The sequence below is a fragment of the Syngnathus leptorhynchus genome, chromosome 20 (assembly GCF_054491065.1).
Source record: "Syngnathus leptorhynchus isolate UIUO chromosome 20, UIUO_Slep, whole genome shotgun sequence".
NCBI lineage: Eukaryota > Metazoa > Chordata > Actinopteri > Syngnathiformes > Syngnathidae > Syngnathus > Syngnathus leptorhynchus.
In genome coordinates this window covers 782,243-803,351 of record NC_141214.1, presented here as the reverse complement: position 1 = coordinate 803,351, position 21,109 = coordinate 782,243, and the positions used below count along the sequence as shown (strand labels likewise).

The following is a 21,109-nucleotide window of genomic DNA, read 5'->3' as shown; positions in this document are numbered from 1 at the left end:
ATATTGTATAACAAATCTGTGTTAGTAATTCAAGGAATTTATTGACTAGAGATTTGTTAGCCTAAGACTCCATTTTTGGAGGTGTCTGTGACAGGTAGATCACTGTACTTCTAATATCAAAGCAAACAGTGTACGTATCCAATGAATGAATGAACGAACGAACGATCACCACAAATGTGCTTCAGGATATTATTACTCTCCACTGTGTTGCGATGAGTAATGGAACCTCCTCATGTTTTCTGTCAAAGTGTTTTTGATAACCTTGTCGCTCGTTGTCGGTAATTGTTACGATTTGCAATTTGACCTCTTCCTATGACGGTCCGAGTCGTACCTCAACAGACTGAACCATTTGTAATCTCTTGTCACTACTTTCAGTTTTTCTATGTATTTTCCCCTAATTGTACAATTTTCACCGCACAAGATGAATGTGATTGATTTCAAATAAAATCAATATACTATATGACATAATTGGAGTGTGTTTTATGAAGGATGAACTCGTTTAAAAAGCAATTTGCTAAAGTCATATCATCATTTGAATATGTTGACGGAACAAAAGAGTGACTATAAATCGAAGGCTCGGCCAAAAGAAGACATTTTGTCCAAGCGCCGACCGAGAAGGAGCCTATCTATTTGTAATCTGTTTTTAATAGGCATTTTGAAGCTTCCGGCAAAACCTCTGTGTCTAAATATAGTCGTGATTTGTTGCTACCAAAAAAAGCAAGCTCTTAAGTTGATCAAAGAGCAACTGTCCTCTGTCGGTCCTATTTCAATGCTTTGCAAAGAATTACAAAGGACAGACAGCATTTCAATGTTTCCACACAATGACAAAACGTAAGCCTCTTTTTTGGGAGCTCAGCGCTGCGTGTGCATAAAGGACAAAGTGAGGAAGTATTTTTTACTTGATTTGTAGTCATCTTCTTTGCTGCTCATTTCTGCCCAAACTGACCTGATTGCACATACTTCAATATACTGCGTGCATATGTTCACAGAGTATTTGCTGATCTTGTCACTCTGCCAGGGCTCATCACAACTCTGCAGGGATATCTAAAAGCAAGTCTTGCCCCCTCCCCCCTCACTCCACACCTAATGTGAAATGCAGAATCAATTAGCACCTTGCTGGCAGTGGCAGCAAGCTCTTGGGTGGATATTAAATGAAAGGCTGTTGCTATGGAAACAACACATGTGAATCATCCCTGATGAACAAGCAATGAAGACTTGACAGAGAAGGGAAAAAAATCCATTTCTATGATATTTCTCTTTCTTTGTATGAGGATGAAAAGCTTGAAAGGAGCACACGTACATTGATGGAGCATTTAGGGCATGTGATGTCATGTTGGACAGAAGCTGACAGAAATGCTGGAAGCTTTCGTGGCTGACTTATTTTGTGCAAACTGCGTGACTTTAATTACAGCCCACCTTGCCGGGAATCTGTTATGCCAGATGTTCCTTGGCTAAAATGACCTTGCGTGTTCACAAAACAAAGACTCCATGAACCCTAATAGCGGCACTGATGGTCGCCATGGCAACATCCAGCCAACTCTGGAGGCAAGCATTCAAGCCGAAGGCATGCACGGGAAATGGGGAGAGATGGAATACAAAGCAGGGTGTAGAAACATTTTATTGATCATATTCATATTGATATGATTCATTTAACATTGACTATGACACCCCCGCGACCCTAGTGAGGATCAAGCGGCCCCAAAGATGAATTGGAATGAATGAATGAATGAATGAATGAATGAATGAATGAATGAATGAATGAATGAACGAACGAACGAACGAATGAATGAGAAATTGTGCTCATCCACATATCGTAGTTGGAAATGCAGGAAGTGTACTCTTCATTTTGCTTCCATGAAAAGCACAATAGTGGTGTAATCCTTGAAATTTGCAAAGATACGATCATGCCCAGAGGTATGAATTGTAGTATTTTGATTTTTCAACAATTATTCATACGATATGTGGCGCGTAATGCTCCAGAAATAGTTGAAATGAGCAATTCACATGTGTATTGCTTTCGGATATAACTACATGGACATGATATTGTATTCAACAGAATAGAACTTATGAAAAGGAATTCATGCTGTGCGCATGACCTTACTCTGTCTTTGCACAGGTTAGTGCTGTTGCCAGGATACTATTTCCTATGGCAACACTTGAGCAGTTGTGGTGAAAGGATTCCAGGTAAGTGGTCGCATTTTACCCTGTGGACTGCCAATGTTATGCACAAAACCCACAAAGCAGCGTGTGGGCTGGCTGGTGTTTTCCCTCACCCCAAAATTGAAGATAAATTGGAATCTGCTTAAATGTACATTTACATTATTTAGGCATTCTTGAGAAATGCTCTCTATAGTAAAAAAAAAAAAAAAAAAACAGTCCTTGCATTATATTTAGTGGCTGTGGATACTTTCAAAAGCATCAGTAGCCATTAGTTCTTACACTTACATATATTACGTACATTAAATCAAGGACAATAGCTGGAAAAAAAATATTTGGAATAGATGTTCCAAGTAAAACATTTAATCTTGTTGACTGATTCCAAAGTCCAAAAACAAAGATGAACATGGCATAGATGAATGATAAATGTATATATATATATATACATATGACTCCAGAACATAGTGATTGTCCATCTTTACTGGTATACTGCCACCATTTGTTGTAAGGCTGTTACTACCATGTTTGCACTTTTTTGTTGTTTTTGTCATGATTTGTTTGGTTTAAAATGCTATTTTTCCAATTTCTATTGCATTTATTTTGGGTTGTTTTGTTTATTATGTTTTTAAGCGACTGTTTTTTTTCTGTTGAAACGTGTTTGGTTATGTGTGCTTGTGTTGTTGTTGTTTTCTTTGCTTTTGCTTTTCTTTTCTTTTTTTCTTTCTCTAACTTGTTGAAATATTATTTTTGTAGTTGTTCATTTCTTCTTCACGTTGCAGTTGTCACCGTGGCCTGACAGCGGCAGCAACACGCCTACTTCCGCCCAGATGTGTTGGCAAATTTCCGCATATTCATTCCCCAAGAAGGGATAACGGGCGAGCATTTATAAGCCCGATCGGTGCGTGGCGTGGCAACATCTTTCTACGGCAGCAAGCAATATGTCACGGCTTCTGTTAAGATTGACCGTGAGGGGCTGCATCTCTCCTCAGATTAGAATGGCATCAGATCAGGTAAAGCGTGCTGGACTGTTGACGTAATGACAGTTACGCTTGTTAGCATTAGCCTGCTAATGGTTTTCATGCAACCTGGTAACTTTGACCCCCAGCGCCAACTCGAGCAATAAATATGTTGTTATTACAATGTCAAATTGGATTACACGCCCGCCCCAATGTCAAAGTATTTCAGACACTTTGTGTTACTGTGCTTTTGCTGGCATCAAGCCAACGAATACTACACAATGTTTCAACATTGACAAGTTTGGAGAAATATCACTGGGTGAAAGTATAAACGCGTGAAAGACCCACAAAACTGGGTTATAGCTTGCCTGCATTGCTAAAAATGCATTACATAATGTAAAGGCGTGGCAGTTTTAGTATTAAAAAAAAAAGGGTAGTTCGACAACAAACGTTGATTACACGAATGAGGTAAATATAGCAAAATATCAAGGCTGAGTAGGTGATATAGCAAAAACACACCAGCTATTTTGAAAGGTTGCATGAACATTCTAGAAATGGAATGGATTATTGTTGTTAACCACACCACATATTCTTATTCCAGCTGGGTGAGTTAGGAAAGGGAGCAGGGAAAGGTGGAGGTGGAGGAGGCTCTGTGAGGGAAGCAGGAGGTGCCTTTGGAAAACGAGAAGCAGCAGAAGAGGAGCGGTACTTCAGGTGACACCCCGTCTCATCCAATCCCTTTCTCGCCAGCCCTTGACCCCGTGTCCCGTCCCACCGTAGACAAAAGGAGAAGGAGCAGATGGAAGCGCTGAGGAAGCACCACACAGAAGAGATTGATCACCACAAAAAGGAGATTGAGCGCCTACAAAAGGAGATTGACCGTCATAAGGGAAAAATTAGAAAGCTCAAACATGATGACTGAGCCATCACAAATAGTGATTGATCAATCTACCCCATTATTTTTAATGCAAATCCGACCAATAAAGTCAAACTGTATGGGACGGTTTCTTGTGTTTCGACAGACTTAGTTATTTGGAATAATACACAGTGAAAGCACACTGACGGTCGAATAACGTTGTTTTGCAAACGCGGACGAGAAGAGAGAGACACGCCCCTCGAAGGTTCAATCCGTTATCGCGAGATTTCCACGTCGTTGTTCTCGCTCACCGACGACGAGACTTGCTGTCTGGAAATTAGTCTCGTGGGTTCGACACAAAAACATTTTTCTTATTATTTGTTTTAGCCTCTGGTCGGAGCCTTTAGTTGTTCTACTGTTCAAAAGGCACTTTTGTTAGTTTACAGAATCAGGCTGGTAAGTGTTGCTAACTATTTTATTTAACTGCTCGTGTATGTTTGATGTTGAAGGTATCTGTGCACAGCGCGGCCTTCCTACTGCATCTTTAGCTGGCTAGTAGCTACGTCGTAAGCTAAGCTAACCTATGGTGTCAAGCGTGCTTGTTTTTGGATATTCAGACGCAATGCGGATATAGTTTGAAACAACTGCTATCATGTTTTGGCCACAAGTCTTGTGATATAATCATAATCGAGCGTTATTCATCTCAGTAGTTAGCTAGCAAGCGGCTTGCGAGGGGGCGGGACGCGAGTCTCCCTTGCTAAAGAAACCCAGTACCCAAATGCCTAATGAAACGCACTTGTAGCAATATTTACTCATATTATTTGTTTGCTTTTAAATGTCTGTTGAGCACATATTAACGTATCTATTAACGTTGTTTTGCCTTTAGCTGAATTACCACTGCATTATAAGATATAGCGGTACTTTTGACAAATACCGATTGCAAAACTCGTAATTCTGTTTTATGTAACTTGTAGTCGCAAGTATGTTTAGTTTTAGGTGTTTCAAACGATAGTACTAAAACGCTTTGCAGTGGCTTGAAAACTGTCTTTGGCATCTGACAATTATGGTTAGTAAGTGGCAAGTGCCTCCATCACACCGAAATTGTGCTTGGATCAAATATACGATTGACTTTGAATTAGGAGAATGGCTGCCGCTGAGGTGAACGGTAGTTCTGCCCTGCCGAAGGAGGAAGAAGAACCCATGGAGGTTACAGGACCACTCACAGAGAACTACCAGACACTCATTAACGCGGGACTCTCACAAAATGTTGCTGAAAATCTCGATAACATCTTTCAGACAGGTGAGCTACCATCTTGGTATTACATTTTCCACGTGTGTTGGAACTCATTTTGCCGTTGGAACGAAAGGTTTGGTAGCTTATGCTGAATTGGACGAGAGGGCCATCGATGCTCTACGGGAGTTCAGCGAGGAGGGAGCCCTTGCTGTGTTGCAGCAGTTCAGAGAGAGTGACCTATCTCACGTGCAGGTAATGATACAAATCCCAAGCGGCGGGCACTACATCGCAATAAATGCCGATAAACGTGATTTTCGACAAATGACCGACCAGTGAAATTTACTGATGCGCCAGCCAATGTGAATATGGCCACTTTGAACATGCTAATGTCTTTCATATAAATGTGCTTTATTGATGGTCTCTCTTTTTCCTCGTAGAATAAAAGCGCTTTCCTTTGTGGCGTGATGAAAACTTACCGACAGAGAGAGAAGCAAGGTAGCAAAGTACAAGAGTCCACTAAAGGGCCAGATGAGACAAAAATAAAGGTATGGCAGTGACCCTGTTAGTTATTTATTTTATTTTTTGTATTTTTTTTTTTTTTAAATAAAGACTTTATGCAATTTAGTAAATATTTTCTTTGCTTCAACGTCAGGCTCTTTTGGAGCAGACAGGATACACTCTGGATGTCACCACAGGGCAGAGGAAATATGGAGGCCCCCCACCCGAAAAGATTTTCAATGGACTACAACCGGGGATTGGGACAGAGGTAAATACAGTCAAAAAACAGATGCCAGTCAGTATGATAACAATAGAAAAATGATCAATTACATCAGTCCGCAGTCAAATTCTTGTACAACCTTTGGGAATCTTTGACTTAAGTGATTCAACCATCGCTGCATCGTTATTGGCAAACTCCAGTGTTTTTGTGTCGTCAGGTGTTTGTGGGCAAGATCCCGAGGGACTTGTACGAAGATGAGCTGGTTCCTCTCTTTGAGTCCGCTGGCCCCATCTGGGATCTCAGGTTAATGATGGACCCGCTCTCTGGTCAGAATAGAGGTTACGCCTTCATCACGTTCTGCAATAAGGACGACGCACAAAAGGCTGTGAAGCTCGTAAGTATTGCGCTTGGAAATCTGCTCGCTTTCGGACGAGTCTAACCATTTAGCACTGAGGTGCAACTTAGCAATTAGTCTTCCTGCAATAGTAGTAGGTACTCACTTTTGAATATGTTTGGCAATGTTACCCATTTATTGACTTTTTCTTCTTCTTTTTTTTTTTTTTTTCTTTTCCCTCCCCCTTGGTGTTCCAGTGTGATAACTATGAAATCCGGCCCGGCAAGTACTTGGGAGTGTGCATATCGGTTGCCAACAACCGTCTGTTTGTTGGCTCTATTCCAAAGAGCAAGACTCGAGAAAGTATATTGGAAGACTTTGGCAAAGTTACAGGTCCGTTTCTAGGTCACAGATGAGGATCAAACAAAGAATGGAATGAAATATAATATTGCTACCGGCTTAGCCTTCGCTCCGATAAATTTGGTTGAATCTTTCAGAGGGTCTCCAAGAAGTGATCCTGTACCACCAGCCAGACGATAAGAAGAAGAACCGAGGCTTCTGTTTCCTGGAATACGAGGACCACAAGTCTGCCGCGCAGGCCCGTCGCCGCTTGATGAGCGGCAAGGTCAAAGTGTGGGGGAATCCAGTGACGGTGGAGTGGGCTGACCCTGTCGCTGAGCCAGACCCTGAAGTCATGGCCAAGGTGAGTAAGTTCATTCATTCATTGATAGTGTTTATCAACTAAAATTGAAAGTAATCATTTGGCTGTTGTGCTGACTCAACAGGTAAAGGTGCTCTTTGTAAGGAAGCTCGCCACAGCGGTCACCGAAGAGCTCCTTGAAAAAACCTTCTCTCAGTTTGGAAAGCTGGAGCGCGTGAAGAAGTTGAAAGACTACGCTTTTGTGCATTTTGAAGAAAGGGACGCCGCAGTGAAGGTGAGACGTGCTTTCGACGCCCTCTTTTCTCTTTGGAGAGGAGCTCATTGAATTCTCAACAGGCTATGGATGAGATGAACGGGAAGGAGCTCGGCGGGGATGAAATCGAGATAGTCTTGGCCAAACCCCCAGATAAGAAGAGGAAAGAGCGCCAAGCCGCTCGGCAGACCTCCAGGACTACCGGGTGAGTCGGCGAGCCGGCGGCGGGGAGGAAAGACAAGACGTCTGGCCGACTGACGCCCATAACAAAGCTAACATAGCGCGTCTTTGTAGGTATGACGACTACTATTACTACCCGCCTCCACGCATGCCGCCACAAGGGCGTGGCAGAGGTCGTGGCGGCCGTGGGGGCTATTCTTATCCATCAGATTACTACGGCTATGAAGAGTATTACGATGACTACTATGGCTATGACTATCACGACTACCGCGGTGGCTACGAAGACCCTTACTACGGCGGCTATGAGGATGTATACGGCAGCAGGGGGCGCGGCAGCCGTCCCAGCAGGGGCGGGGCCCCTCCATCCAGGGCCCGCGGCGTCCCCGCCGCCCGAGGCAGGGGGGGCTACTCCCAGAGAGGGCCGCCCCTGGGAGCGCCGAGGGGCAGCCGAGGAGGGCGGGGGACCCCGTTCCAGCCGCAAAGGGGCCGCGGGCCACGTGGGGCCCGCGGCAATCGCGGGGGGAACGTCGGAGGCAAGAGGAAGGCGGATGTGTTCAACCAGCCCGACTCCAAGCGCCGGCAGACCAACAACCAGCAGAACTGGGGGTCCCAGCCCATCGCCCAGCAGCCCCTGCAGCAAGGGGCCGACTATTCCGGTAACTATGGTTACAGTAATGACACCATGGAGTTTTCACAGGATTCTTATGGGCAGCAGTGGAAGTAAAGACACCACAAGATTTGGGCTATGTGACGGCAACAACAACAAGAACAACAAATCGATTGGCCATATTTGTTGATTGATTGACTTTTTATTCATTACCCCTCGTTAGTTTGTCGTTCAAGGAGGAAAAGACCCCAGAATTGGCTTGAAATTATTAGGAATTACAGGTACTTGGAAAGGCTGAAGAATGAGTGAAATTTAAGTTGTGGTGAATCCTTAGAAAAAAACAACAACAAAACAACATTAAGCCATGTATATTGTTACTTTTTCTTCCTGATTACCTAAAAGCTAACTGAACATTACCCAAAGTGGACATTCATTGTGAGTAGTTTGAGAAAACATAGAAGAAGAAGAAGAAAAAAAAAAAAAAGAAAAAAAAGACATTGGCTTGCAGGACATTTGTGTCCGTATCCCTCCCCCTCTTGTACTCCCTTTATTTGTGCTTCTTGTGGCAAAAATACGCTAGGCACGCAAGTGGCACGACACAGCCGTAAGAGTATCCTTCCATTTGAACCAAGTGAATTTCCAACACTACACACGGACAGCAGTTGTAGCGACAAAATCTCCCGCGCCTTGGGGCTGGCTGGAACACGGAGTGTGTACGTGAAAAGAAAAAAACAAAAACAAAAAAAACGGTAGCAGGTGCAATGCCAGGTTGTCCGCTGCTGTGTCTGCTGCATACGTGCCTGATGTATTTGAAGCATCATAGTTGCTTAGGGACTTGCTTGTATATAAATGCTTCTGGTTAGAGCTTCAGACTTCATTTTTATTTTTTTTGCAAAGGTGGAGAAAAGAATCCACAAAGGAGGAAATCGACATTTTGTAAGTGTATGCTTAGCATTTCTAGAGAGCGTCAAATTGTGATGATTTCTTTTTTAAACCGATACCATCATTTCCTGTTTTCTTTCAAATTGCCCAAATCGAATTTGGTTTGGCTTGCCATAAGAGCCGAGCCATAGCAATTTGTTATCTGATGTTACTTGTATTTATAACCTCTACGTTTGTTCCGTTTCAATAAAACTCAGCTGAGAATCAATCAGTCAATTGTCAAATTCTCAAATTCCGTCTTTTTCCATTCAGCCACACAAGTTCAATTCTCACATTGGGAAGAAGATCTTCAAATTGTTTTGCCTCAAGGAGAATCAGAAGGCCGCAATCGGTCCGCGCACCCGGACACTTGGTGTTTGGATGCAAATCATTATGAAAGCAAGCCTTGATTACTGCACTCGATCTTTGTGCTCACAGCAGTAGCAAAGTCTCTTGTGTGCATGGATGTACAGTGGACCTCAGCTTCTTCCAGTGCAGTCCAAATGGAATCCTAAAAGTAGCATTTTTGCCCAGGTACATGTGCAAACTGTGCCTTTTGAAGGGGAGGAACTTTAGTGACGCTCGCTGTGAAAGGCAGACATCTGCAGAGAAATCTTTCTCCTCGAGGTCACCCACCCCTGCCCCCTAAGATCTGTACATCTGTCCACACAATAATTTTCACCCAATTGATGCATTAAAGCCTTCCCTGTGATCCCTATTGATTGAGTGCTTATGGGTTCCTCCGCTCCCTTTGAAGACTCACTCCGAGGAAATGACCGCTGGCTCCAAAGGCTCGAAATTGACAGACTGTGCACTTGTGATTGTTTGCCTTTTGGTGACTGACTGCCGTTGTCCATCATTTGTTTTACGTGACTGTCCTCTTATTCCAACCTGCCCAGGTGGAGAAGCATTGAGAGAGCGCCGCCGCTAGAGTGAAGAACTCACCTGAACGGTACTCACTCTCCTAGTCTCCCCTCCTGTACCTTATTGTGATGAGTGGCCATCATGATGCTTGTTTTCTTCCCCCTTTTCCTTCCTGCTGTCTTTCACTTTCTGGGGCTGTGTTGAAAATGACTGCTTTTGCCAACCAATGAAAAGCTTGAAACAATCAATTGTCTTGCTCATGTTGAGGGTAAGTAGCTCCAAATAAGGGCGGGCCACTTCTTCGGTGCGTTTCCTGTCTTTTGCCGCTAAGGGAGCTGTTACTTCAGCACTCGCTGCTTCATCCTTCTTTCATGTGCTGCTGCATTTGCATTTCCGGCTATGTCATGATTTTATCAGCTCCATGTGAACTGAATACGCCCTTTTTGCATTTGCTTGGTTTTCTCACGCGATGACATTGTGGCTCCCTCCCGTTGAAACAATGGATTTGTCTGTGATTTTACTCTAGAAAGCCACAAGGTGGCATCAGTGGGCTGCGCAAGTGAAAGCACACAGGTCAGTCAGTCAGTCGATGGAGCCCGAATTGACGTGCATCTTGAAGGATTCTGCTTTTGTAAGTCATATTCTTTATGCATCACAATTGTCTTTGTTTCACCAGGCAATAGGAGCAGAAGCTTCTGAAGTCACATTGACGAGTTTGAACAAACTGAAGGGTAAGATGTGCTGAAATTAACTTACTAATTAACAACCCAGAATGAGACATTCATTCATCAATACAAATATTAAATGTGCATTTTTCCCCCTCTGTGTAATATAGACCACAAAGTATCACACTTCATGATGAGGATGCCACTAAATGACTGCATTGCTAAGAAAAATTCTATGGTGAGCGATATGGCCTTGTGTTACAGACAGTGTAATATTTTCTGAACCAAAAAAAAATCACATTTTTTCCACTGCTTGTCTTCATTATGTATACTCGCAGGCTGGCCGGAGCCTATTGGGTGTTTACCCTCGAGTGGTCGCCAGCGATAATCAGAAACACCATGATGCCATTCAACAAGTGCTGTGGTCCTCTTGAATACATTTTTATTCCAAATGTATGTTCTAATTGTGTTTAACAAGGTATGTTAAATTGTTGTATTTTGTAGCTCTTAGTGACAAAACATTTTTAAACTCCAATAAATTGGGCTGATATTGCTCACCAATCACATGCCTACATACCAAAAGTGCCTAGTACCTTTGGTTTATGACCCTACCTTTCCTATGGCAATTCGAACTTCTTAAAATTCAAAATGACTCCAATATGCAGTCGTAAAATATTGTTGCTTTCTTTTAGAATGAATTGCAGGCCATGAAAACAAGGCGTTTGTGTGATATACGTGGATGGGGCATAACGTTTCCATTGACATATTGGTCATTTAACCTTTAAATGAAATCCTATCTCTTTTTTTCAAATGGAATATGATAAAGATGCGTTTTCCGTGCGAAGGCTAAATGCGGCCCGGCCCGTATGGGCGTGAAGGACGTGCGTGCTCACGTGACCCTTTACGTCTAACGTAAGTCCATGTCAAGATGGCGGCGAGCAGTGGCGAGTCTTCTCAAGCTCCGTCCGATGATCTATTTCAAAACTTTTACTCGGAGGTACGGTTAAGCCGGGCGACTGGAGCTTTTTGTTTGTTTTTTTGTTTGTCTTTCTCTTGATAAAATGAAACATTTACTGCTTTTTGTGGCTGCACGGGGCCGCGCGTGCATACGTGAATCTCGGCTAGCGACAAGCTAAACAATGCTAACGATGGAGTAGCCCTTCGTTTGAACATTTCTGAACCTCAAATCCGATTTGTGATGGCATGATCATCGTGCACTCTTGTGCAATCAGCCTGTAACGAAATGATGCAGAGCAACCTTGTTTGATCAATGACTCTTTGCTCTACGGTTGAAAATAGTGGACATTCGGGAGGGAGGAAAGGCATTTTGAAATGATTTTTTTGGCCTCTATATAGAGCGACTTCGTATGAATGTATCTCGCAGGTGAAGCAGATCGAGAAAAGAGACTCAGTGTTAACGTCCAAGCAGCAGATAGATCGACTGCTCAGGCCTGGCTCGTCCTACTTTAATCTCAACCCATTCGAGGTAAACGTTTCCTCTGTTTTGGTTTGGGGGTTTTTTTCCTTGACAAATTCTTTGACAATTTGCATGCTTAGGTGCTGCAAATCGATCCAGATGCAACAGATATTGACTTAAAGAAACGATTCAGAGCGGTAAGCAAAACACACTTTGATTTGATTGGACTATTTCGTCAATTAAGTTGTGTATCTCTTTTTGTCTTCCAGTTATCCATTCTAGTCCACCCGGATAAAAATCAAGACGATATAGACAGAGCACAGCAAGCGTTTGAAGGTAGCATGTTCCTTCACCGAAGCAGTTCAGCTCATGCCGTTTGTGTTGCACGTACCTGATGTCACCTACACCTTTTTGTTTTGTCTGTATTCTAGCTGTGGACAAGGCATACAAACTTCTTCAGGATCCAGAGCAGAAGAAGAGGGCTTTAGATGTCATTCAGGCAGGAAGGGAATATGTGGAGCACATGGTGAGTATGAATGGCAACTATTTCAGGCCTCTAGTTTTCATGTGACAGATTGATTATAAAGTCAAGCGTGATACAAGACTCATTTCATGTCTTTTATTTACAAATGACAAAGATTTGTTATCAACTCAAACATCGCATACAACCCGTTTCATATCTTAAACGTTTCTTGACAAGATTATTCTTTAGATCAGCAACACACACCGTAAGAAAATGAAGCTTAGCAACTTGGGTTTTGTTTTGAATCGGGCTACTTTGCAATGTGGGTTTGAATGTGCCGAGCCGACCTACTTTAGATGTACCTCGACGTGTCCTGATGATTATTTTTTTTACACACTCACGACAGGTAAAAGAGAAAAAGAAACAGTTAAAAAAGGAAGGGAAAACTCAGATAGTAGAAGAGGATGACCCGGAACTAGTAAGTGTTTGCTATGTTCAAATCAAGGCTGCTTGTATGCGCCAGTCCGATTTCCTCTTTCCGCCACCAGTTCAAGCAAGCAGTGTATAAGCAGACCATGAAACTCTTTGCTGAGCTTGCTATCAAAAGAAAAGAAAGAGAAGCAAAGGACATGCATGAAAGGTAAGTACTCGGTGTTGCGTGCCAGAAAGAAAGAAAAAAAAAATCGGGATATTCACGTGTTCTCTTCTGCAGGAAAAGGGCACGAGAGGAAGAAATCGAAGCGGCGGAAAAAGCAAAACGAGACAGGGAATGGCAGAAAAATTTTGAGGTCAATTTACTCTTTGATCGCGCTAGTTGTTTTAGCATTCTGCTCACGGTGTCAAAACACTCCACAGGAAACGAGAGATGGCCGCGTGGACAGTTGGAGGACGTTCCAGGCCAAAGGCAAGAGCAAAGAAAAGAAGAACAGGTCCTTCCTCAAGCCACCCAAAGTAAAGATGGAGCAGAGGGAGTGATGTACAACCGGGACTTCATTCGCTTCAAATCTGCTGTTTTCCATAGCGTTTCCTCTCTTCCTTTATATGCCCCAGCAGTCTTTTTTTTTTTTTTTTTGGGTTCTCAGACACTTTCTTGGATCCTATCACCTCATGTAAGTAAATTATGCATCGTCCATATCTTGGAATCTTTTTTTTTTTTTTTTTTAAATCTTCTGAAAATAAAAGTTCTCTTTTCTGCCATCTGTAACTCTGTATATGTCCATTTTGGCAGCTACTTCCAACGCTGCATTCAATGCCATCTAGTTGCAGTTATTTTGGCATTTGTCTTGAAATAAATGACAGTAAGCCAGATAAGTGGAACATTTCGTCCTCTTCTTTGACTGGTGGTGTCATTCAAAGTGCTTCATTCACATGACGCTACACTGGTCTCCCCCTGCCGCATTAGTAGCGGCGGCAGCGGACGCATTCACGCCACCCATCACGCCATCCAGACTGAGGCCCTGGAAAGCTCCAAAGAGAGAATCCTCCTTTTTTGCTGCTGCCTTTCTGCTTGGGGTTGTTTTCTGCATGGAGGAAAAAATGATTAGCAATAAAGGATTGATGTTAAAAATGTTGTGACTACATTGAATTGCATTTAAAACTACTAATGCCAACACACCCTTGGCAAGCAGTGATGGCTCCTGAAGTGAGTTTTCCTGACACAGCGCTCAGCATTCTTCTTGGCCAGCACGGCCTGCTGTCGTTTCCTTTGGGACAAACATATGGCCAAGCGGCTTATTCTTTCTTCTGAGCAAAGTCTTGGTTAAGCCACAAGTGTCTGGCCAAATGCAGAGTCACTCGTATAAATAACCTAAAGCCAGTTGAAACTGCAACTCAAGAAGGCTGAGCACATGCGCTTGGGTAACAGCCTGGAAAACCATGCAAGAATGCTGCCCCTTGTGGTTGCTACTAGATATTACTCTATGCTATACTATGGCATGATGGTTGACTGTTTCGTACCCCAATAATTCACACACACACACACACACACACACACACACACACACACACACACACACACACACACACACACACACACACACACACACACACACGTATATCTCACCTAAATGACAATAGGCCTCTTTAGATGTGATGTAAAGCATTAAAAAAAAAAAAAAAGGAGCCCTTTACCTCTCTCTCTTCATTTCAGCCTGGTACACTCTTAGCCAGTGTGAGTCTGGACCTTTCTGGCCTCCTCCACAGGGCAGACTTCTTCGCCTGCTGATGCTCCTCCGGCGCGTGAAGCTGCTTCTACGGCCCTTGGTCCCTTCAAAAGGGGAACCGCTCTTTCCAGGAATGCATGTGCTGGTGAATTGCTTGAGGGGAGCGCCCAACGACAAGATGGAATCCATTTCAGCTTGATGGATTGGCTTCCAGTATGCGTGTGTGTGTGTTTGTTTGTGTACTCTGCATGAGTCCCCTTTTAAAGATTTGACCAATGGCCGAAGTGCTTCTTAAAATGGATTAGCAGATGACGCCGTCCCTGCTCATCCAATTAAACAGCAAGGTGATGAAAGCAAGAATATTCCAACACCTGCTTTTTTTGCTGCAGATGGAGAAGCTTACTTGAAAGGGCCACGCCTGTCCAAGCAGATATTAAGGATATCAAAACCTGCGGTGCTGAGCACAGTACCAGGGTGACCAGACGTCCTGTTTTTCCGGACGTCGTACTTTTCAGCCCCAAAAATGTGCTCATTCTTGTGTGATTAAGTGTAAAACAAAATTCCATTTTAGTAACAGGCTTGGGTGTGTGTGTGTGTGTGTGTATGTGAAGACAAATCCCAACAGGAGTTTCCCTTTGGAAAGGAGGACTTGCACTTTAATTCTACAGCATCATACATATATACACTTTTATAGGCTTTCGTTTCATACAAAAACAATTTACGTATACACGGGAGGTGAGAAAGAAGAATGACCTATTTTAATCCCACCCCCAAAAATAAATATCAAAGAGTTGTGTGCAGCGGGACGTGTGCTTATCTTCAGTGGGGAAAACCTCAGGTGTGTGTGTGTGTGTGTGTGTGTGTGTGTGTGTGTGTGTGTGTGTGTGTGTGTGTGTGTGTGTGTGTGTGTGATGACATCACACCTGGGGAAAGGCAATTTATACTTTTGTTTTGAAAAGTACTGGGCAAGCTACAAGTCACAGCGTAGGACATTTATATAAATGTGTCATTCCCGGCGCTCGCATCACATGTGGAAAACAATGCATACCATGTACAAACAAAACAGAAACAAAAAGAAATAAAGACCAAAAATGTGACCTTCCCTCCTGTTCTTGGTGGCGTTAAGGACCAGCAAGACAAGACTAGAGCAAGAGTGGAGTGTCAAAGTCCGCAAAATGTGTGTGTGTGTGTGTGTGTGTGTCTCTCTCTCATTGGTGATGAGGAAGGCCTTTTCAGCACCTCCATTGTCCATAGGTTCAAAGGTGCATGGAAAATGCCAATTTGGTACAAGTGCTCATTTATCCCAAATCACTTGCATCACTCTGGAAATTCCATGGCAGGCAGGAAAAGGGAGCATTTAGCTTGCCATCATTAAGCATGATAACCCACTAAATCCATGGATGGATGGATGGTCTGTGGGATGATGGTGATGACGACTTTTTTTTTTCCCTTTCCCTCCTTATCACCCACCGTCCATCCACAAGTGGAAGACATTTCTTCTCCCAAAATGACTTCACACGGCACGTCAAGAAAGTCTCGGTTGCGCCATATGTTTGGACGGATGACGTCAGGAGGAAGACGCGAGATGCATAGAGGACTAGTTTGGATCCTCTTGAAGCCCCGACTGCACAAGATTTCTGCTTCTTGAATGAGGAACAACAGAAAGCGAGCGGCTCCGTCCGTCCGTCCGTCCTTGTATGAAATAGTGCTGTAGCAGGAGGAGGCGCTCTGTCCGTCCGTCCGTCCGGATCACCGGCTGATGTCTCGGTTTGCTTCCCAGCTCTTACTGCCTGCCGCCGCCTCGCTGCTTCCCCCAAAATCAAAGAAGGGGTGCTTGAGCGAGTCGGCCAGGAGCAGCCTCTTGGAGGGCTCGTACTCCAGCATGCTTTCGATCAGGTCAAACAACTGGTGGTGCTCCTCCGCCTCTGACAGCAAGTATCTCTGGAAGAGCCCCCCCCCAAAAAAAACCAGAATGAAGTCATTGTTTGGTAACGCTTGCTCTGCTCTTGCTCTGCTCTCATCTCACCCTCAGAGGCTTGCAGTTTTCCCGGACGTATTTTCCCGCCGAGGAGCTCTCATCCCAGTCCAGACGGCCTCGATAGAAGTACTTTTGCTTTCTGAAAGGGGCATCAGCGTAAGACTGGAATTCTTCTCAGGATGCTTACCTTTTTGATCTTGGTTGTTCTTCTCACCTGGTCTTGCGGATCATTCTGGATGGCACGGGTCCGAGGATTCGCTCCATCATGGCCAAATGCTCCCTGTTGTCATGAGTCTGACAAAAACAGATAGAAAGCAACTCAGACACTGAGTCGTTCTCCGAGTGTATTTGAAAGGAAGTACCTGAAACAAGGTGAAGCCCAGGTAGTATTCAAAGAGGATACAGCCGATACTCCACACATCACAGGGATGGCTCCAGCCCATTTCTAAGCGGCAGAAACAAGGAGTCTTGATTTTCAAGACAAATTCCTTGGCGGCAGCCAAATGGGATCCTCACCTAAAATGACCTCGGGGGCTCGGTAATGCCTGGTGGACACAATGGTGCTGTGATGCTCGTGGTCGAAAGTGGCGCTGCCAAAGTCCACCACGCGTACGGCCGTGCTCTTAACCGTCCTCTCGTCTCGTTTCTGCTGGCCGGCCGGTAAAAACAAGGGTGAACGTTTCTTAACAAGAATTAGCAGCAGATCTTGGACACGTCTAGTTTTCTCGCGCTGTTCCTCACTTACCTTCTCCACATTATAGGACATGGTAAAATCCGAGTTGACAAATAGGATGTTTTCAGGCTTTAGGTCAGTGTGTGTCAACTTATTGTCATGGAGAACTGCGAAGTCAAAGAAGAAAGCGGTTTGACCAGATCAGGTGGGACGTGCTCCACCTCCCCCCCGCCCCCGAAATGAACTTACACTTCACAGCGAGACAGACTTGGTAGGCCATATGTCGGACTTGACCGATGGAGTAGGGCAGGTAGTTGTTCTCTTTGAGGAAATCGAAGGTGCTGAGAGCAAGCAGCTCAAAGGAGATACACATGTGACCGTGGTAGTCGAACCAGTCGTACATCTGCACGCACAGGCTGCAAGACACGCACGCGACATGAGTCATTTGTAAACGGCGCACGACTTAGGTCACTCACAATTTGTTTTCAGGATCCTTCTCGTTGATCTTCTCGAGCACATTGATCTCCAGGCGAGCCGCTTCTTTGTACTTCTCCACATTCTTGATAATTTTTAAAGCCACGCTGGATGCACCCCTTCAAAAAGCATGTTATTGACAACCTGAGCAGTGAGCTTCTGGTTGAAATGAGGCCGGCCGCTCACCTGCGATGGTCAATGCACTGCATCACCCTCCCAAAAGTGCCTTCACCCAAAGTACTGACAATCTCATCTACAACATAGCACAAAGAGAAGAAGGGACAAGGGAACAACAGCAGGGGAAGAAGAGAACAGGAGCATTAGACAAGCGGATCCACGGCGGGCGGGGCAAACGCATCCTACAACCTATCCAGGGCTGCCTAGTCAATGGGGCAGGCTTGAAACGCTGATAACGCTAGCTACCATACCATAGCATACATGGTGGCCCTTTTCTTTGATGACCCATTTGCAGCCATCAGCCAAGAGGGCAAATTGGAAATCTTTTCAATGTGTATGTGAGCGTGTTGAAATGGAAAGGTGACATGATCTTCTATCAAACAAAAAATAGTCAAGAAAATATTGGAAGGCGCTAGCTAGCATTTGAACAATTGCAATTGAGCTTCTCGTTTTAAGTAACCTGTGAAACATCGAAAAAATGCTCCACAGCTTAAGAAGGGGAAAACGCAGACGATAACTAAAGTCCCTCACGGAATCTTCGCTCTTGCACTCCACCCGAATTGAGCTCGAGCAAAGAGGTTTCTAGCAAGGTGGCGGCATCGGCATCATCATCATCATCATCATCATCAGGCACTCCCATTCAAACGCTCTATTGCTTTAATACTCATATGGAGAAGGGTTACGATAGAGTAGTGGCAGTGAGTACATCTCTCTTGTAGGACGTCCCCACTCCGACAGATCAGGTGCCCTTCCTCGTCGTCCCTCACACTCAGTGCCCGCGTCCGGCTGTTGCTCCGCTGTTTTCGCACCCAAACCGCCATCAGCAGGTCACGACACGACCAAAGGGAACATGGGGGGATTCGGGGGCAGCCACAGGAGGCGGACGAGGAGGGCCGAGGTTGGGTGGGCGTTCGTTCGTTGATGGTGTCGGTGGGTTTGGTGGCCATGGGGCGATTCACGCGTGACACCACGTGAAGAAAATATATAACGATAGGGATATAGTGCAAGGGAACAAGTCAAAGATCACATGATGTCCTCTGCTCCCCCCCCTACCCGCTTCAAAATAACTAAGCAACTGGCACATCTATCCATTTTTTTTCCTCAGAAAACATTAAAATCACAGCTTATTAGCTTGACTCGTCAGCTTTCATACAATGGTAAATCAGAAGGAGGGACCAAATGTAGCCAGCAGGAAAGTTACAACCTGCTCATTTGATCTATATTGCTGGATAGACGTTGGCTGATACAAAGAGGCATTTTCGCAAATAGATTTATATAATATTGAACATTTGCACTTTTTTTGGTGGAACATTTTCATTTTTTGCACAACACATCATAAATGCCACAAATTTGCACTTGACCCAAAGGGGGGGGGGCTAAGGAATATACTGAAAAAGAACAAAAAAAACATGGCTGCCCAATACTCATTGATAGATTCATGACTGCAAAATTGTGCAATAAGTGAAAATGCTCTCCCAGCGTGACCCAAAGAAAAGAAACAATAAAATGCTTTTGACAAAAGAAAAACAAATCAGAAAGATTGCACTACTTACCAAGTCCAGGGGCTGTGAAGAACAAATGGTTAAAGAAAAAAGAGGCAGAGAGAGCTGAGCGCGATAAATAGAATACGAAAAAAAAAAAAAAAAAAAAAAAAACAGGGTGAAGAGAGTTAAAGGCCCTCTCAGGTCTGGCTGTACTCACCGAAGACGATGGGCTATAGGACCTGGTTCTACGCCGCCTTCGTTTGTGCTTACGCCTGCTGCCTTTTCGTCTGTACGAATCATCCCGCTCCCGTTCCTTTTCTCGACCCCGTCGGTAGTCGTACATGCTTGGGGAGAAGTCGCGCGGATAGTAACTTTCAGCTGCTCCGTGCGGCTCCCTTTCTCTGTCATGGTCGCGATCTTGATCTCGGCCGGGATCCAGTCGTCTGTATCCCTCGTAGTATCTTCTGTCAAATGCTCGTTGCTCTGCTGAGCGATTGTCAAAGCTTCGACTGCATCGGGGCACACAAATAAGATTTTCAAAGGTGGTGACAAATGGGACACAATTGACGACACTATGTTGCATTCCAAGTGGGAAGTCAGAAAGTAGCTCCTCTTCGTTAGCATCTGAAAAGCAGCATATTATCGAGATAAATCGTACCCCAAAAAAAAAAGAAAAAGGAAATCATACCTCTTTGAGCGTACGTAACTTGCATCGTGTCTCTGTCCTCGTCCCCTTCGGTGGCGATCCCTGTCTCTGTCACTGCTCGAAGAGTACGTGGGCGATCTTCTGTGTCGGTGTCGACGCCATCTATCCTTTTCTTTCTCTCTGTAGCGCTCAGTGTAGCTGCTGCGACTGTCTCTCTCAGAGGACGTGTACCTTCTGGTGTAAGGCATCTGAAAGAGTTTTGGAATGACAAACATGCCCACTGTGCAAGACGCTTTAAGACTACAAGCAAGTTGAGAACCAATCGATTTCCATTCACAACCTAAGTCGAGTCAAATAAAACTTTTGTATTTGTGTGATGTATCTTGAGTAGCTTTGACTATATCTGAGGAGCAATGTGTAGGCAAGATTTTAAGCAAGCCTAAAAGCGGGTGACCATGAAATGACACCATGCACGCTGGGGGAAAGCATATAAATAGCCCCAAAAAAAAACAACTACACACGAACGACCCACATAGTGCAATAGCTTGAGCTGAAAACGCAACAAACTAGAGCCAAACACAACCCTCTGGCCAATATGTCTGACTGCTTGTTTTCAATTCATTTTCTGGCATGCGACAAAATTACGATACGTTGCAAACGTTGATTTGATTAGCGTACGTTATTGCTCGAGTCAAATGTGTCACGTTAGCAGCAAATGATCTGCAAACCAGTGGAGGCACTACTTTTAGACAGCAAGCAGTATTTGCTCATGTAAATAATTTGACCGCCCGCCATCTTAGCAGCTATGCTTAAGAAGTTAGCACTCGTGCTAATCACTTGGACTGGATGCAGTTTTTTAAGGACACATTTCACTTCGGGTTCAATGCCTACCGTTTTAGCAGCGAGCCCTGTACGTTTGTCCCACAAGAAGTCCGTGGTGCTGGCTTTCTTGTCACATTTATAATATCATCGGCTCGGTATCCCAAGCTCCGTTCGTTGCTAGCAAATAGCGTTGTGTTCGTGTGTCAAGCTAGTTGTAGCCGTGACTAGTGGAGCAAATGATACGTTCCATGACACTGGGGAATCTGGATGGCCAATGTACTCAGGAAAAATCAGCTTTCTGAAGTTGGGGTTAGCGTTCATCAAACTCGGTGGAAGAGGCGGGGCGGGGCTCCGGGGGTTGGTACACCCCGACCTCCGTCAGACGTTGAAACATTACGTCACACAAC

The 21,109-nt window shown here is 44.4% G+C and overlaps 4 protein-coding genes across 7 annotated transcripts; 3 read left to right on the top strand and 1 right to left on the bottom strand.

Annotated features, from left to right (window-relative positions):
- Positions 1-2,960: 2,960 nt before the first annotated feature.
- Positions 2,961-4,132, top strand: atp5if1a (ATP synthase inhibitory factor subunit 1a). The gene is made up of 3 exons (XM_085901438.1): positions 2,961-3,167; positions 3,715-3,827; positions 3,894-4,132. The coding sequence occupies exons 1-3, from the start codon at positions 3,096-3,098 to the stop codon at positions 4,033-4,035; spliced, it is 327 nt and encodes a 108-aa protein (XP_085757564.1). The 5' UTR covers positions 2,961-3,095; the 3' UTR covers positions 4,036-4,132.
- A 127-nt stretch (positions 4,133-4,259) lies between these two features.
- Positions 4,260-11,111, top strand: LOC147040668 (heterogeneous nuclear ribonucleoprotein R-like). Of its 2 annotated transcripts, XR_015063007.1 has the most exons (16): positions 4,260-4,425; positions 5,109-5,269; positions 5,337-5,455; positions 5,641-5,748; positions 5,856-5,969; positions 6,139-6,315; positions 6,513-6,648; positions 6,753-6,958; positions 7,041-7,190; positions 7,253-7,374; positions 7,464-8,005; positions 9,777-9,829; positions 10,268-10,314; positions 10,418-10,472; positions 10,577-10,644; positions 10,745-11,111. XR_015063007.1 is itself a non-coding variant. In XM_085901431.1 (11 exons), the coding sequence occupies exons 2-11, from the start codon at positions 5,113-5,115 to the stop codon at positions 8,071-8,073; spliced, it is 1,899 nt and encodes a 632-aa protein (XP_085757557.1). In that variant the 5' UTR covers positions 4,260-4,425; positions 5,109-5,112; the 3' UTR covers positions 8,074-9,122. The 2 variants fall into 2 exon arrangements, 1 of the variants encoding a protein (XP_085757557.1); XM_085901431.1 differs by lacking the exons at positions 9,777-9,829; positions 10,268-10,314; positions 10,418-10,472; positions 10,577-10,644; positions 10,745-11,111 and having other exon boundaries at positions 7,464-9,122.
- A 135-nt stretch (positions 11,112-11,246) lies between these two features.
- dnajc8 (DnaJ (Hsp40) homolog, subfamily C, member 8) lies at positions 11,247-13,387 on the top strand. 2 transcript variants are annotated; one of them, XM_085901436.1, is made up of 9 exons: positions 11,247-11,403; positions 11,791-11,892; positions 11,964-12,020; positions 12,093-12,159; positions 12,255-12,349; positions 12,693-12,764; positions 12,835-12,926; positions 12,999-13,074; positions 13,142-13,387. In XM_085901436.1, the coding sequence occupies exons 1-9, from the start codon at positions 11,335-11,337 to the stop codon at positions 13,259-13,261; spliced, it is 750 nt and encodes a 249-aa protein (XP_085757562.1). In that variant the 5' UTR covers positions 11,247-11,334; the 3' UTR covers positions 13,262-13,387. The 2 variants fall into 2 exon arrangements, with proteins under 2 accessions (XP_085757562.1, XP_085757561.1); XM_085901435.1 differs by having other exon boundaries at positions 11,345-11,403; positions 11,763-11,892.
- A 1,700-nt stretch (positions 13,388-15,087) lies between these two features.
- clk2a (CDC-like kinase 2a) lies at positions 15,088-21,070 on the bottom strand. Of its 2 annotated transcripts, none has more exons than XM_085901433.1 (13): positions 20,772-21,070; positions 19,923-20,128; positions 19,452-19,743; positions 18,457-18,547; positions 17,760-17,826; positions 17,576-17,692; positions 17,349-17,515; positions 17,172-17,266; positions 16,943-17,075; positions 16,789-16,871; positions 16,641-16,720; positions 16,475-16,565; positions 15,088-16,389 (listed from the first exon to the last, which is right to left on the bottom strand). In XM_085901433.1, exons 2-13 carry the CDS (start codon positions 20,126-20,128, stop codon positions 16,198-16,200), a joined length of 1,614 nt encoding a protein of 537 aa, XP_085757559.1. In that variant the 5' UTR covers positions 20,772-21,070; the 3' UTR covers positions 15,088-16,197. The 2 variants fall into 2 exon arrangements, with proteins under 2 accessions (XP_085757559.1, XP_085757560.1); XM_085901434.1 differs by having other exon boundaries at positions 16,943-17,072; positions 20,772-21,066.
- Positions 21,071-21,109: the final 39 nt, after the last annotated feature.